Raw genomic sequence first — 17,653 nt, 5'->3', positions numbered from 1 at the left:
TTTGAAAGCCACGTAGTAAGCCCTTGATCAGACACGTGTATTATCCAACTTTTCGCTTTTAAGAAAAGCCAACCCAAGCATTTAATGCAAAAAGCGTAAGGCCGCTGTACCGTTGGACTTTTGTAAAGCCTACTGATTAAGAGTTTAAGACATAGTGAAAAAAAACTCCGAAACAAATGCTTATAAATTCCATAGCTCTAACTATCACTCTTCAACTCACTCGCTCTCCTTCTCAATTCCCTTTTGTAGGAATTTCTCTGCCTTTGATTTCTTCTCCTCTGTTTTTCATTCTTTATTGTCCTTCTAATTAACCCTAATCAGTTAAAAAATGGCAAATTCATGCATTTCGAGGTTCGTCACCGAGGTCGCTCCTTCGCAGTTTATCAGCATTGTGAGGCGAAGGGTATCGAGAAGAATCCTAGACACAATTGTTGAAGAAGAGAGAGTTGATGTAATGGAAGCTCTTCCCTCATCTTCAAACAACTCTTTTTCTCCGTCTTCTTCTTCTTCTTCTTCCTGCTTTTTGAGGGAGATAGAGAGGTCGTTTTCAGTCTACAACCCTCTCTCGCAAGAATAGAAAGTGGGTGTCGTTATCAATTGGAGCATCTGATTGTTGCTTTTGAATAAAGAATCCGTCAGTACCCTGTCCAAAGGCGTGACTGCTCTTTTTTCTTCTTCTTAGACTATGTTATGAAGAAATGATAATTTGATGCAGTTTTTTTACCTCTCTTTCTTCTTTTAGACTTTTTTGCGTGTAAATGCTGTGATTGACAAATAGTGTTACTGTGATGTCGGTGGCAGCGCTCTACATGTTGGCTGTAAGCTCAAATAATAAGATATGTTGTGTTAAGCCTTGGAATATTATGTTATCCTTGATCTGCCATTAATCACGAGCATTCATAGTCATTGTATAAATGACATAATCACTAATCAAGTTTCAACAAATAACATGGATAACCTCATAGGGGCTGCCCGATTTGCAAATAGCGAGTTGCCAAGGCCAAACATCATTATAAACAAACTTTCATAACCCAATTTAGAAACTGTTAAAATATGTGGGAAGTACCATTATCAAAACAAGGTAGTGCAGATATCATTAGCTTATTTTTAAGTAGGACGTGTAAATACGCATGCATTTTTGTGAGCATTCAACAGATAATATATACGACTGACTGAGGGCTGCTAGCAAAGAGGAAATTCGTTTAACACTTCGATAAGGGGATCCCTTCTGGAAAATAAAAACCGGTTAAGTATGGCCTATCGATTTGGCAATCTTTAGCATTAGTCGAGATACGCGCCCCACATTTTTTGTATTAGGAAAAATTGCCAGTGGTGGACATCAAAATACGAGAATTGCAAACGGGGGACAGACTTTTGAAAAATTGGTAGAAAGGGACGAAATGGGGGTTATGAAGTCTCTAAAAGGGGGTTATTTCTTGATCTAGGTATGATCATGTTAACAACAACCTACAAAGGAATTGGATAGATCTTTTCCCCAAAAATGGTGTGTCTCAGTTTAATCAATTAACCACTGTAACTAAAATAAGGTTGGCCTACACTAATCTACCCATATCTAATTAAATGATCAAAGTGCATTATCAAATAAACCTTATAATCACGTCCTATTTATGAGTATTTTTGGTAATTTCAAATCTAATCCTTTATTCAATCTAGATTCTTCAATGGGTCTTAAAGGACCTTGTCGTAGAAGCCCCTCAAATTGCTCCTTTGAGCAAAAAGAATGACACCAAAAGTAACCCCAAGAAGGAATTTGGAAATATACATTAGAAATTTGGCTTCATCCGAAGCCATAAAGCCAGGCAGCTATGAATGGGACCTTGGCCTGCTAAATCGATAACATATTAGTTTCCTTGAAAACAAGGGAAACTCACACAGCCACCGGCTAGGGATGATACCCAGATATATCCAAATCTCGTACAAAATGAAATGTCTGATTCCAATTAAGGAACAACTACTCTTTACACTGTAAAATGGTATTGAAGAGTCCCCTCCAATTACTAAATGAGATCAAGGACATAGTTTATAAGATAAAAATAGGCAGTAAAGAGAAGCTGGAGCTTCTATTACCCTTGTCAAAATCTCTAAGACAGGTGTTACAAGGTCGATCATCTTGGGTAAGTAGATTTTAGTACGTTACCAAACTCAAACGTGGAAAATTCTCTATAAACCCACTAGGTTCTCCTGCTAGGGATAAATTACCAAGATGGATTCCCAAGAGTTAAAAAATATGACATGGAAGAACATATTCATGTAACATGGATACAACAGTTTAGGCTATGTTTGGATTGATAGAATCAAGAATTGGAATTGGATTGGCATCTTATTTCCGTTATCCGGTCAACAGTAGGGGTGGACATGGTTCCGGTTCGAACCGAACCGGCACATTTGGTTCGGTTCGGTTCGGTTCCATTTCTATATGGTTCGGTTCCGGTTCAAAAATTCGGGAACCGGTGAAAATTCGGTTCAGTTTTGGGTTTGGGATCCCGGAACCGAGAACCAAATTGGTTTAATGAGGGCCTGTTTGCTTTTGATATTAGGGCCTGATTATTTCCCAAATTTGTAGTTCATGACTTCATGCATTGCCAAAATTTGTGCATGATTATCCCACCTGTTTGTACTTCTTCATATTTCATATAAGTTTTGCATTGCCCAAATTTGTGCATGTTACTGTTACTGTTAGTGCTTGTAATTCATATATAAACAGGGCCATTGGTGAAAATTGGGTAAACCCAGAACCGAACTGAACCGAACCATATATGTGTGGAACCGAACCGAACGAGAACCATATATAATCGGTTCGGTTCGATTCCACACATATATGGTTCGGTTCTGGTTCCAATTTCAGGGAACCGATTATACATGGTTCGGTTCTAGGTTTAGCCCAAAACCGAACCGAACCGAGCCGAGCCGAGCCATGTCCACCCCTAGTCAACAGTACGTGAAAAAAAAAATTCCAATAAAAATTTTATTACAACGGGCAGAATCAGAATACCATCTCTTGGACCAAGAAATAGATTCTGGAATTTTTCTCCCTTAAATTTAGCGCAGTGGTAATTTCACCCTCTTGATTATGTCCATTTGTTGAACCATACATACGTTGGAATCAGGTGGAATCGGAATATGATACTGATTCCCCCGCTTGACTCCCACAATTCTTGGAAAAAAAATTCAAGGAAATCCTATTTATCTATTATATGTCCCCAACGTGAGAGGAGCCGAGAGGGAGTGAGAAATTTGAGACGGGGTCTATGAGATGGCTGGAAAACTAGGAACAAAAATTCCCTCTTTAGAATAGTTGTTTTACTCTTCCCTACTCTTCATAGCATTCAATAATTTCAAACCGATCTCATGCTCTCTTCACTCACCCGGGAGAGAGAGAGAGAGATTTTATACATGACGAGTGGGCGTACAAACACGTAATAGCGGTTCCGCCCTTGATATTTGATCCAAAAAATGATATTTAAGATACGGTCAAAATTCGGCATCGATTAAACAGTCTTCACCATTCGATCAGATGGGGTTAGGGCCCTACTTGATTGGGGGCTAGGACTGTCCAATCAGTGAGTTCTACAAACTATGCATCATGGACCCCACAAGATGATCTACCCAAAAGGCATGTGATATATTCGCCCCCCACCTGTCCATGGGCAGCCCCTTCCAACTGTATTCAATTATTCATTTATTCATGACAACCTCAGGTGGCCCAAGGAAGAAAAAGGGTCGAAAATATAATTTCCCATCCAAAATCCCTCATATGCCAAAGGATATGAGATTAGAAGGGTTCCAAATTAGCTAATTCAAGTTTCCACCAGTTGCGATTGAAAACATCATTTTACACATTTTTTGAGACCCTTTTAGTTGATGATGTTTTCGTGGATTTTAATTCGTGTTGAAATTGGACTTGAATTTGCATCTTATCAGTGAATACCAATTATCAGAAGCAATGGCATTTTTCTGATTGATTGGACTGGGTGGAATGCGTTCTCTATCCATTTATTCTTTCTCTGCAGTTTAAGCTGATTAAGATTTAGTTCTTGGCCACTTTCTTCTTCTTCTTCCTTTTTTTTTTAATAAGGGCACTATATATCGGTCTAATTGTCATTGAATTTTGTCAAAATATTGGTTAGTGCTTCAGTGGTTATACTGTGCACGAGTGCCAACCGTTGCCGAATAGTCAAAACTTCGGACAGAAATTATAAGCTTACTGTGAGCTTACTAGCATTCATACATTGGTAGGGATATGACATTAATTGGGTTAAATATGAAATTTACAAATTTGGGTTTCTCTTTAGTTTTTTCAATGAAGATGGCCATGATTTCGGAAAATTGGAGAGGGTTATTAACAGAGTTAACTTTGCCCACTTTGGACACCTCCGAAATTGCTACACTCTACCACCCGCTTGAAAATAATGGCTATAATTTTTCTTAAAAGGGGGGTGGGGTTATTTCTCTGCAAGTGATGAGGAGAACATACCTCTATAATATATACATCCCTCTGTATATCTTTTTTTTTAATGGTATCCCTCTGCATATCTTCATCCACCTAACCAATGATCCGTCAAGAAACCATTAGATTGTGGACTAAGACCCACCGCCTTCCTCCATGGAAATGATCTGAGGAGATCATCCCTCAAGACACCCCACCATGAGATTACATTGTGGAATAAGACCCATTATTCCTTCCAAATGGATTGATTCGGTGAGCCAACTCGCAACTGATGGAAACCTACTCTCCTCAGCCTACATTGGGGAAAAAAATATCGTAATATTTAAAGGGGTTTGCTTGTGCAAACGAGGCATTCATTCAAAAAAAGAGAAGAAGAAGAAAATTCATTTCCTTAGGGTGTAAAGAAAAAAAAAATCGAAATTTCATCTAGAGACAACCTCCAGCTTCGGATGTTACCAAGCTTCAAGCTTTGTTGAATCAACTTTTTATTGAGGACATTCCTTTGTACCTTCTTTTTTTTTTTTTGAATGATGACATTCTTTTGTGTCTGCCTAATGCTTCTTAATGTAAAGAGAAATTCGATTTGGACTCCTAATGGAAATGGAATCTTCTCAATGAAATCAACCACAAATATGCATTAGACTCTGTTTCAGTCCTGTGTAGGTCTCATTTATGGTGGCAAGAGATAGAAAAGTGAATATGAGCAACACTATAACTTGAGCACAACAACAGTCACTATCTCACAAAAAACACAAGAAAACTGGCAAGAGAAATGGGATTGAGAGGGATTGTTTAGTTTTTTCCCTTCAAGAAAACCAATTATTATCTCACAAAAAACCTCCAAACATCTACCATGGAAACAAATTCAAATCCCCCTCGAACTCTTCAAGATCTCTACTGTGAATACTGAAAAATTGAAATGCATATGAGGCTTTAATAATTAATGCTCCATAACTTTATAATCTCTTCGCCTTTGTACACTTTGAAAATCCCAAATTAACTCTTGGTCTTTCAGCCTTTCAGGTACGGTCACATGATTGACAATGCTGTCCTGATTGTCACTGGTACCCTGCACAAGAGAGATGTTCAGGAATTGTTAGAGAAATGCCATCATTTGGGCATGTTTGACAGGTACTGTCTCTTACTTTCTGTCCTGTTTTTGATGCTTTAACTGTTGGTAAGACTGTTTACCCTCTACTTTCTATTTCTCAGTATTGCTACCCTCGCAGTTGCTCAGAATATGCGTGAGCTTTACAGATTGGTGCTTGTTGACACACCATTGGCCCCATATTTCTCAGAATGTATTACGTCTGAGGTATTGACTTGGGCTAGTCCTCATTACTTATATTGCCTTCATTATTTCGATTGCTTGACTTTCAAATTTATTTTCTTATTCGATAAGAGTTACAACTATAAACAAAAGATGCCGAAGCCTATAAGCTTCCACAACAATCGCTATGGTCGCTTGCCTCATTAACGGGTCGTTTGGATCTAGAGGAAAATTTTATGGAGAGAAGAGTTTTCCATGGAAAACAAATTCCAATATCAAGGAGTGTTGCAAATTTTTCTAGAAAACTGGGGAACTTTTCAAATTTGGAAAAAAGAAATTCTTCGGAAAATGAATTAACCAAATGCTGGAAAACTCTTTTTCCATGGAAAATAATTTCCAATATAAATTCTCCCTATATCCGAACAGCCCCTAAAGGAACTTCAGTTTACATATAGTTAAAATTAGATTGGGAAAGTAAAAAACGTGTAGCTTTTTTCGATAATTTCCCTGAACGAAAGGGATTTTCTTTATATGTGGACTCTTTTCGTAATTTCTGTAGGACTTGGATGACATGAATATTGAAATTATGAGGAACACCTTTATAAGGCATACCTTGAGGATTTTTATTAGTTCTGTAAGGTATGGGTAGTAAACTCTCTCTCTCTCTCTCTCTCTCTCTCTCTCTCACACACACACACACACACACACACACACGCATTTACCTGGGTCTAAGACATTGTTTTTCAAATAGAAACTAGGTGGAGCTACAGCTGAAATCATGTCTGACCTCCTAGCCTTTGAAGCTGATAGAAGGGCTGTCAATATTACAATAAACAGGTGAGTTACTTTCGAAAATGAAGCTGCTATGGTGGCTTAATATTGATGCCATGCGGATGCCATGCTGCTATGTGAACTTCTAACCTACTAAAATTAGATAGGTCTGATGATGTTACTTTCAGCCATGCAACCAAAAAGGGCAGGGGTTCTTCTGTGGAAAATGTAATCTTACATCTTATGTGGTTTGCTTTGTGCAGTATTGGCACTGAACTGACACGAGATGATCGTCGGAAGCTTTACTCTAATTTTGGTTTACTGTAAGTTTCTGATATGATCATTCTTGCTTGTTTATCTCTAGACGTCGCTCAGTTGGTTTCCTAATTTCTTATCTGATAGATGGCGTATTTGTGATTTGCAGGTATCCCTATGGCCATGAGGAACTTGCTGTGTGTGAGGACATTGATCAGGCAAGTTACCATAGAAGATTTAGGAGTTTGACCTTTGAAAGATATCAATTTCTTATCACAATTCTAAGATATGCAGTATTTTAAAGGAGCTTGATGAAATCATCCGTAGATAGCTGTGATCACATGTTAACCTGGACTAGATGGAAATGTTTTTTAATTGCTGCTGCAGTTATGTGAGATTCTGTTAATTGTGGTTGGTCATGTTTGAATTGAAGGAAATTGAAGATTAACTTTGTGGGTGTATTCACGACCTTTCAAAATTAAAATTATGGCCACTAAAATTTTGAAATGGTAAATTTGTCTCTAGTGTCTTACAAATTTTAAGCGTGAACCTTTGTTTTGTTTAAACTGAGAGATTACAAATTTGTTTAATCTGAGAGATTACAATATCACCGTGGAACTCTTGAAAAAATCACGTGCCTGAAAAGATTAAGATGAGAGGAGGTTAGCCTCCGTTTGTGAATTTGAGAATATCAATTTACGGATGATATTCTAATTTTCTTGAACAAAGAAGGGAACTCAAAAACTTAAAGAGGGTATTTAGGTGGTTTGAGGTTGTATCGGGCTTGAAAATCAACCTTGGAATAAGTGTGGTGGTGGGAATTGTGTGGAGGAAGATGAAATGGAAATTCTTGCTAACCTTATGGGATGTGGAAAAGAAAACCCACTCCTAACATTAATCAAAGTTAATTTCATTTGGGGCCTACTCATGGCGGACTCCAATTAGTTGTGGGGATTCTGATACTCTCTTTGGGATCCGGTGATTGACCAAATGGAGAGAAAGTTAGGCACTTGGAAAAAGAGATACTTATCGTTTGGGATTGTGTAGAGAATTGAGAAGCTCCTATGTGTTTTTCTATGGGAAGGAAACAAAACAAACACCTCGTGAAGTGGAAGAGGGTGTGCAAATCAATGAAACAAGGTGGGCTCAGAATTGGCAACCTCAAACTAAGGAATAAAGTACTATTAGGGAAGTGGCTATGGACGTATGGTGGGGAAAAGAAAGCCTTATGGCACAAGATAATTGGGGAAAAACATGGGAAGGGGTAGGGGATTGGATGTAGGAAACCCCCACCTATGGGAAAAAGGTTCATGTGCATGGCGGTCCATATACTCATTCTCTCTCCACCTTTGCCCTTCCGCTGCATCCCACTCGATTTGTTGCAGCATTTTCCTCCATCGCTACTGCATTTTTGCCACTGCCAGCCAATTACAGCCAATTACATCCCTGCACTTCCAGCATTTTTGCCACTACATTTCTACCATATTTTTTGCTACATTATTGCCTAAAACCCTTTCTCCCTTCCTTTTTTTTGAATGGTTCCAGATTTCATTAACCAACAAAGGGGCTGACTAAGGCAGTCAACCCAATACATGAAATGACAACAAGAAGAAATACAGTGAAACACCAACAAAGAAAATACACTAAACACTCCAATTCAAGGAGTCAAGAAATCAAATAACTCCAGCCCTGCTTATCAACTCCTTCCCTCGCCAGGCGGTCTGCAATCCTACTAGCTAATCTTCTAATGTTCGAAAAAATAATTGAGGATCCATAGACTTTGTCACGAATTTCGTCATTCATCGAAGAACTGCGAAAACCTCGAGGGGGGGCTGACGTCCCTCTCAAACATCGAATCGCATTAAGGGAGCCTCCCACTACAATGACACGATCCAAAGATTCTATATCCAACCTTCAAATCCCCTGATGAGCAGCCCGAACCTCATTCTCGTTGGCATTTGCGCTCCCAATCGGACCAGAGAACGCCCAAATCACCTTACCCCCAAAGTCTCTAAGGACTCCACCAATTCTCGCCGGGCGAGGATTGCCAAGGCTAGAGCCATCGAAGTTTAATTTGAGATACCCGGGGGATGCTCTTTTATTTGTTGAGTCAATATCCCTTTTGATAATGACACCTAAACACCTCTACTTTTGATAATGACAACACCCCCACTATTGATAATGGCACCCAACCTCAATTTCTTTTCCCTAGGACAACCAAACACCTCACTTTCTCTGACTTTCCCATCAACTTTGTTTTCCTCCTACTTTCATTTTCCATCTGCTACATAATTTCCCAGGGATTCTATCCCTTTCCATCCACTGCAAAAGCAAAATAGTTTCAAAATGAAAAAAAATAAAAATGAAAGCTCTTTTTTAGTAGGACTATGGAATCAAAAGTTCCATCATGTTTCTTGAAATGGAAATCGGAAATGTGTTTTCTGAAATGTCTGTTGTGTTTTAGCTGTTATTAAATAAAAATATCATAATATTCAAGTGTTAACTCTTCCAAGCATGAAAACCGATTTATCATTTTGAAGTAGGTATAATTTGCATTGTTTGAGAAGTCAGACTATTGTTTTTTATTTGTGATTAATAAGCTGGGTTAAAATTTAACCCATAATGTTTTTTTAATGGTAATTTAACCCATAATGTTAATGTTGCAATTCCCGTATTATAACCACAATTGCACGTAGCTTGATGCCTAATGTGGTGTTGATCTTATATGTTAGAAGAGTCTGTTCTGTGCATAGTATTTTCTTTTCTTTTCTTTTGTGTTTCTTTTTTTCTTTTCCCACTCAATGCTTCTTGGATATGGCCTTGCCGCTTTGTCCTGATATTTTAATTGCTTCTTGTTTGCATAAAATTATACCGCAAGTGCACGGATCGTGTGCAGAAACGGGTCGAACTTAGGGAAGAAGTATTAAACCTCTTAACTTTGGCAAAGTGAACAAGTATCCAAATATTACTACTAATTATCTACTGATTATCTAATCTAGATGATTAATTTAAAGCCAATTTACTAGTCTAACAATTTTCCAATTAACAGAAACAACTTCACTAATCTAAGGGAAACCTATTCAATCAATTTAACTACTAATTTATTTATTTTAAATAAAATAAATTAAAGGACTGATTTGATTGAGAATTTTAGCCACTAATTTAGTCACTAATCTAACACAAAAATTATTTAATTTAATGAAAAACTTAAAGAACTATCTAGGTGCAAAGTTGTCAAACTACTAGAATGTTGCCTAAAATTCAAATAAAAAGGCTACTCAATGAATTAGATTGAATTGTATAGATGATCAATCCAGTCAATGAGAGATGAGATCAACAGATGTCATGTCTCATGAGTGTTCAATCAAATACACAAACAATTTTTAATATCTACAAAGTGGTCCACAATAGATAAACCACAAAAGTACATGACATTTACCCATTTGTAATTTTGAATTACAAATGACTTTGAAATAAATAAAAGTGAACACAAGGTCGCCCAACTAGAATAGAAATCGATTTCCACGGGGAAACTTGGTGATCGTCTAGAATGAATATAGAATTCATCTCCCAAGGAAATTGCCCAATAAGGAAAGACTCCTAGTGATACAAGTCTCCTAAACTATTGTGTACTCCTCTCCTATATATAGACAACATGCTCAAAGCTATGCATCCCTCAGAATCCCTAGCAAGATTTATCATTCTCCAGTTCTCTTATTACTTGGATTTCTCCTGTTGTGCCGATTTTGAATTGAGCGTCGGAATGGTCTCCCGAATTCACAACTCCGGGACCCAGAACGTGTTTTCTGTGAGCGCAAGACAGCCATTGACTGGAGCTCTACCATCCATTGATTGTGGAACCGGATTTTGGCATCATCAGATTGGCACCATCCGTGGGACAGTGGAAAACTTCTTCTAAATTTGAAAAGATGAACACCACAAACCCTCAACAAAGTGATAGCATGACAACGGGCTGTGCCAACCAAGGCTCCACCTCCAATCCACTTCCTCCGCCAGGAGGAAATCAACTTTCCCGCTTGGACGAGTCTCCGATGTCCACAAGGAATCCTTTTTTGCGGGATTCCAGAGACAGTCCCACATGTATTATTGGGATCCATTGGTAACCTTAAGACATGAGAATATTGTCCATGATAGTAAGAATGGAGGGACTTTAAGCATATTCGATGGTAGGCCCAATCATAATAAAAGGCATTATTTAATATGATTTTTCTGCTAAAAAAAATTATGTTAAATATTGATTAGTTCTTATTCAATTTGAGATAATTGAAGGTTTTGAGAGCCATTTTAATTTTCTGGTAATTGGATTGAACTAATTAGCATTCGGATTTGAGCATTATGTGGGCCCTATACCTCTATTGTTATAATATTGCATTCTATTACTTATGTTTTACCTTTACATTGGAACCCATGCATGTGTGAATGGATCAACTGTTAGTAGTTATTATGACAAGGTTGTGAACCCAAAAGTTAAGGGCAATGGTTTTGCTGGTTGAGTGGATTTTGTGGGTCCGTTGGAGTGTGGCTCGCTAGTATTGTAACTTATAGTCTTATAGTGGGCTCATTCAATTATAAAACAAAAATGTTGGAAATATCTACTTGACTAATATCTTTGAGAATAGTGGGAGTTTCCAATGCTTAGAAGTAATAACAATTTGCTGCCCATATCTTACATTATCATTGATTGAGAGTTCTTTTTGGCTTGTATAGAAAGTTGGCCCCCATTTAACTTTCTACAGCTATATCAAGGTCTCATGTGGTTAGGACCTTGGAAATAATATATGTGTATGGATCTTGTGCTAGCTAGTAAAAACTGATTGCATATGAATAGGCGTTTAATTATGTCCATGTGTGAATTGTATCATATCATTTTTGTAATTGATTAGATACACTTTATGAGAATTGCACATCTGTAATACATTTGAGTGCAATGAGTTGCACATAAGATAGTTTCTGGGGAATTATCTATGTCATGTAAATTGGGAACTAGTCTTTTCTGTTAATTTACTGTATACTCTGAATTTGATTTCTCATTCCTGTTGGGTGTTTTTTCGGTTCAGATATATGGTAACTAATTGAAAAACTACTTTATGATAAGGTATGTGACATCCTGTTGATATCACTTTTGATACTTTTTAAGAAATTATCGTGAGTAGGTTTTTAAGATGGAAAACCAATTAATAGGCAAAACAAAAAGCTTGCATTATCCTTGTAAATGTGTTCTGGTATTGATGGCTTTGAAATAGCATTTATTAGGATCTAACCATAGAGCAACATCGGCCATGACCCACTATAGAGGTTTCATGTTTCTCTATTTTGAGTATAGAAGAAAATGTTACCTTGATTACTTGAGTCAAACCCTATGACACACCGAGAGTTTCTACTTGACATTGAGGACTTTGAGGAGTATCTCAAAGTGGTAGTTGATCCTAAGGATTGTGTTTCGAGCATCCAGTAAGGACCTTTGTTTATCACTATTGAAAGTGAGTATTGTAGCCTCTGTGATGTAGAAGTGTCATAGGATTGACACATCATCACTTGCCTTGATTCTTAGGATCAAGTCTGGAATTCCTAATTTGGAACCATGTCCAAATGAGATTGTGTTTGATCTTAAGTTTTGATATCTTTGTATTCCGAGTCAAGTCAAGGGTATAGTTATCAGTCCATTTTAGAGTTTTGTGTTGGTCTCTTGACAATCAAGTAGCATAGAGGACATGAACGTGATTTTGAGTTTCTTAGATAATAGGTTCTTTCCTGTTAAGACTCAGCATTGGGAATGCTTGTCTTGGCTGCTTGCTCTTTAGGTGAGCTTTTCATTAAGGTTATGTGCACCTCAGTTTGCCTTTTTGGAAAGTAACCCGATCTTAAAGAGAACCAAAATTCTATTAATGACATTATAGAAAGCTCGTTTGTGTGAATAGAATTCTCTTTAAGTCTAACCATTGGCATTGGGTTGTATGCGGATATCTAGGGTCTTGACCACTGAATGTGCCTTCCCCTGTTTCAGGAAACTTGGAGTTTCTATTTTTAAGGAGTCATTCTTTGACTGACTTAAATACTAGATGAGAATGTGTTCTATGTCTTTCTTTTGAGAATTTTCTATAAATTAATTTTGACATGGTATTGTTCGCATATGGTAGTAGGTCATATTCTTTTGGGAGAAGTGAACGTACTTGAGTTTTGCGGATGATAAAATCAGATAAAAATGTGAAACTCCTCATTAGAATATCCGGTATCTTTGAGTGTCATAGGATCGTCTTTCCCTTTTACCCAAGTACCGTAATTTAAGTTTTTACACTCCAATATTATTTGGTTGATAATTTCAGAGCCTGATACTTCTTGATTTTTTGAGGTACTCTCTTGTGTTCCTAACCAATTCAGGGTTTAAGCTTTAAGTATTGTATAGCATGCTTGTGATGAATGAGGAAGGTGAAAGTTCATCAAACCATCTATTATGAAAAATATCTTCAATCCTTTTAGAAATCATCTTGGGTCTTTTCTTAGATACTGCATCAGAGTAGCACAGCTGATGAGAGCAAACTTGTCTAAGATTTATTTCTTGGAAACCGACTGTGTTCGATGGTCTTGTGAAGTATTGAGAATGTCATAAGTACATAAGTTTTTAGGCTCTCTTGTCTTGTGCGTAACATCGTTTGATCCATTTGAGAAGGGGTCTTAGTTACCCTTTGCATTGAAATGCATTTTGAGTTTAGACCTAATCGAAACTGAGATTGCGCGCACACACACCCTCCCCCAAAAAACCCAAAGGAAAAAAACAAAACCCAACCCACACAAAATCCCTAGAGGAAAAAAGTAGAAAAGAGAGCTATTCCCAAGTGGTACAGCATGATAACATGAAGCAGCAGGAATCAGAGCAGGTGTGTGGGTGTATGATTGTATGAGTGGCAATAGGAAGTAAAAAACAAGTTCTCTATAAACCCAAGCATGTGATATTCAAAAGGTCTATGTGTCTGAATCCCTAAGTAGAACTGAAAACCATATGCTGAGTTCGCATGATTAAGGACAACACATTTCCAGTTATGTTGTGTGATTAGAATCACAAGTGGTGTGATTAGAATCACATTCACCAACTACGCGATCACATGGACGAATAAATTTGAAGACAAGCTCAGTGATTACACAACTGATCTTGAAGACTTTAACACTTGAGATTATTCCCAGTGGCAGATAGAAACTATTGGATTACCATACGAGCAATGCATTAATATCTTTTTGTAAGATGAAAGTGCAAAATAGAAACCCTAACATTTTCCCAAATAATGGTCACCCAGCGCCAATTGATTTCAACCAAATTGGAAGGAGATCCAACTACAAAGCAATCTTAAAATTCGGCATTTTCAGCAATGAAGAATAGGAAAAGCTCTGTAATTTAAATGCTATAATTATTTCATGCATCTGTGATAAAAAAAGAGTTCTAAGACCAACGTCCTCTGTTACTGAAATCATTAAATTGGCATTTGAAGATTCTAAAAACAATACCAATTTGGAAGTTCGCAGTTACAAAAATACGAAAATACCAAATGAAAATGCAGATATCAATCCAGAACTACTCAGCTGGCATCAAATCTGAAAACCCAAATCCAAAAAATGAACTCGACAAGTAATCAAAAACGGAATTCGTACATAAAATCACAAAAATGTTCAGTAGATCCCAAGAACAGATCTTCAACCAACAATACCAACTACGAAAATAATGATAAGAAAAAACAACACAGAACACACAAACTGATACAGAGATCATGACTCATTACCATATATATTAATGGAATTTCAAGGAAATCTAACCAAAGCTTGAGAATACATTCTTTGAGAAGACCTAAATTGGTTGGGCCCAAAGGGGAGAGGGTTTCCATTATTACAAGCATGGCTCACAGGCATACAGAGGGGCTTTCTTTTGTGTTCCTTTTTTTTATGGTCGATCACTTTTCAATGGACCACGGTTTACAATTTCTCTTATCAGGTAGCATCTTATGCAATGATGTGTAGTCGTCACCTAGTCCCAAATATGATATTTGACCATGCCGTTAAAGTTTTCAATTGGTAAAATTCTTAATGTTGATGACCAAATGTTATTGAAAAGGGTGAAAATATTGAAAAGGGCCTTCTTTTCTTTATATAATAAGAAACTATATATTGTTTATATTTGAACTATAATAATAAGCAAACTTTATCCGCTAAAACTATAATTTATAGATAGGGAACTAACATCGTGGCTAGAAACAATGGTTTATGACTTTGGCATCCACAAAATGAACTATAACTAGTGAAATCAGCCAAATACTGCGCACAAGATCAACTGGGTGAAATAAAAGAAACACATGAGAACATGCCATCCACATAATGAACTATAGCTACTGAAATCAGCCAAATACTGAGCACAAGATCAACTAGGTGAAATAAAAGAAACACAAGAGAACATCAAACATAAAAAGACAATGGATTTTTTAATATGATTTCTTTATGTCATAAAAAATATTAAAGAATAGCCGCAACCAGATTTAAGGAAAAATATATCCTCTAAAGAGAAAAAGGAGATGGTAAAACACAAATGGGTTAACATAGCATTATAGGAGAGTAGTAGCTTCTGCTCGCAACAATCCATTCATGTAAGAAAAATTTTGAAAGAAAAACATTTTTGACGGAGGAAATTTTTTCATGTCGTGATTTAGAGGGAAATAATGTGATTATGATTAATTTAGAGGGATATTATCATAAATTAAAGGTCCTCTAATAAAAAATTGAATAAGGTTGGCTTGAATTATCTTTTTCATGTGTGTCACACCAAGACGAAGAAGAGAAACAGTGAGCAAAGAAATTTACGCCGTTCAGGGGGGGAGGAAGCTTTATTAATTTTCAGAATTTCAGAAGAGTTCAATTTTCTTTCTTCACCAACAGTTTCTTTCTTTTTCCCAAAACCCAAATCGGCAACTACTAAATCCTACAAATTAGCCCGTTTGGATACCTCCCATTTTGTATTTGGATTTGGATTTGGAATTGAGTTTTGAATACAAATTGAATAGATCCGACAGCTCATGTAGAGAGAGAGAGAGAGAGAGAGAGAGAGAGAGAGAGAGAGAGAGGGGGGGGGGGGGGGGGGGGGGGGGGAGAAGGGGGTACTTCCTAGTGGAGGGGAGAGGTTGAGAAGCAAAGAGGGTGAAGGAAACTGCCATATCTGTGGATTTCCAATTTCTTATTTCCAAAGCAAATTTAGAAATCTGATATTTTTTGACTGTCAGCTGCTGAATTAGAAATCCAAGAATTTGATCCGATCCAAATTACAATGCAAAAGGGCTGCAAATGTGAGAAATCCAAATCAAAATCTTCTCCGCATCCAAACGGCCCTAAAACAATTTCAAAAGCAATCTCCTACAAAATAGCAGCTATTGAAGATTCAAAAGATACTGAAAAGAAATCCTCTCCTAGCTATGCAGGTGATTAAAAAAAAATCATGCAATCCAAACAGGGCAAGAAAAGAAGAAGGAATAACATCATTTAATATACACCAGATTAACAGAGACTAACAACAAGAGAGATTCTACATAAATATCTGCAAACAACCCTTTTCAGCTTTTCTTTTCTTTTTTTTTCAACTGTGGTTAGGGAAATAGGGTTAGGGTTTCACAGAATCTAAAATTATAAATACCATTAAAACAAGAAGAAAAGGAACTCACCTTTCACTCTCAAAGAGATGATGCGCTGCCGTTCAAGGAAGGAAGAAAATACAGAGCCGCACGAGTAAGTCCAGTCAGTGTTTGGGAAATAATAAAATCGCCCCTTAACGTTATTCGTTGAGTTTTAAAGACAAAGAAAAACGTTAGAGGGGGTGAATTTATCCTCGAGCAGTATCATCGCCCTTTTAGTAAAGTTGTCCTACTAGAATATGCCACATGCGGGGTCTCATACACACAATTTGGTAAGTGGTTGAGGACTGAAGGACCCCGCAGCTGCTATACAGGTGAGATTTTATAGTTTCTATAAGGTGTAAGCCCGTGTAGTTTCAATTAGTAAGTACGGTATGGCCCGCACCATAGGATGATCCAAACCGTCCATTAGATGGGCCACAACTTAAATAGGTCGTGGCCCAAAAAACTATATACATAGGTTGATCCTAACCCTCCGATCTACAGAGGGTTAGGATCAACCCATTCAGATAAGAGGGTCAGGAGGATCAATGTTATGTTATGTCTTCCCTTTTCTTAATGAAGTTTCTTTGTGGCTCTGTTCACTTGTTTTTTCGGGAAAGAAAAAAGAAAAGGTTTCCGGGAATCTAACGTGGCATTAGGAAAAGAAATCCAAGAAAACTGTGTAGGAAAATGTTTCCTGCGCCTGTTCACGTGCACAAGAACTGTGCAGGAAAAGGTTTCCCGAAAAACTGCTTGCCCACCTTTTTTCACTAGGTTTTCCGGGACAGCAAATCCGACCAAAATAGTGGGATTTGGTTTCTCACACTTGTGAGAAAAGAGACATTTTCACATCATTTTTGGCAATTTCCATGTCATTATTTGACATTTTCCACCTATGCTTGTTACTTTCTCAGGAAAGCAAGTGAACACCAGAATTCTGTCGTGTCAAGGTCTTATCAAGGAAAAAAGAGACTGTTTTCCAGGGATTTGCTTTCCCGGGAACGCAAGTGAACAAAATAGAACCTGTGGGGATTGTAATAGGATTACGTCGTTACATGCATCTGCCAAGCTAAGTTTCTGTAAAAATTGTATGTTCGAGTTAATAAAAGGAAATGGTTGCATGCACGGGTAAATTTTTACATTTTCTCTTTTTCTCTTTTATTTCTTTTATTTTTGTCATGAATTAGCGGATGCTACGAAAGTGATTAATGCCTGATTAAGTCTATT

At 37.3% G+C, this 17,653-nt stretch overlaps 1 protein-coding gene and 1 long non-coding RNA gene across 2 annotated transcripts; one reads left to right on the top strand and one right to left on the bottom strand.

The window, feature by feature from the left end:
- Positions 1-5,227: 5,227 nt before the first annotated feature.
- LOC143892828 (uncharacterized) lies at positions 5,228-16,686 on the bottom strand. The gene is made up of 3 exons (XR_013255634.1): positions 16,475-16,686; positions 6,461-6,553; positions 5,228-5,537 (listed from the first exon to the last, which is right to left on the bottom strand). It is a non-coding gene; the product is annotated as an uncharacterized LOC143892828 (long non-coding RNA).
- On the top strand, positions 6,457-7,152 carry LOC143892827 (V-type proton ATPase subunit d1-like). Its single transcript, XM_077397721.1, has 3 exons — positions 6,457-6,575; positions 6,773-6,832; positions 6,934-7,152. The coding sequence occupies exons 1-3, from the start codon at positions 6,517-6,519 to the stop codon at positions 7,064-7,066; spliced, it is 252 nt and encodes an 83-aa protein (XP_077253836.1). The 5' UTR covers positions 6,457-6,516; the 3' UTR covers positions 7,067-7,152.
- Positions 16,687-17,653: the final 967 nt, after the last annotated feature.

Source organism: Tasmannia lanceolata, unplaced genomic scaffold (genome assembly GCF_043159265.1).
Source record: "Tasmannia lanceolata isolate RefF3 unplaced genomic scaffold, GAP_Taslan_0.1 ptg000015l, whole genome shotgun sequence".
In the NCBI taxonomy this organism is placed as follows: Eukaryota; Viridiplantae; Streptophyta; class Magnoliopsida; order Canellales; family Winteraceae; genus Tasmannia; species Tasmannia lanceolata.
The sequence above is the reverse complement of the archived record's forward strand: the minus strand, read 5'-3'. Positions and strand labels throughout refer to the sequence as shown.

Coding starts and splice junctions, on each gene's coding strand:
- LOC143892827 (XM_077397721.1), top strand. CDS start 6,517: ATGTCTGACCTCCTAGCCTTTGAAGCTGATAGAAGGGCTGTCAATATT. Junction 6,576..6,772: donor GTCAATATTACAATAAACAG/GTGAGTTACTTT, acceptor TGCTTTGTGCAG/TATTGGCACTGAACTGACAC. Junction 6,833..6,933: donor TACTCTAATTTTGGTTTACT/GTAAGTTTCTGA, acceptor TGTGATTTGCAG/GTATCCCTATGGCCATGAGG.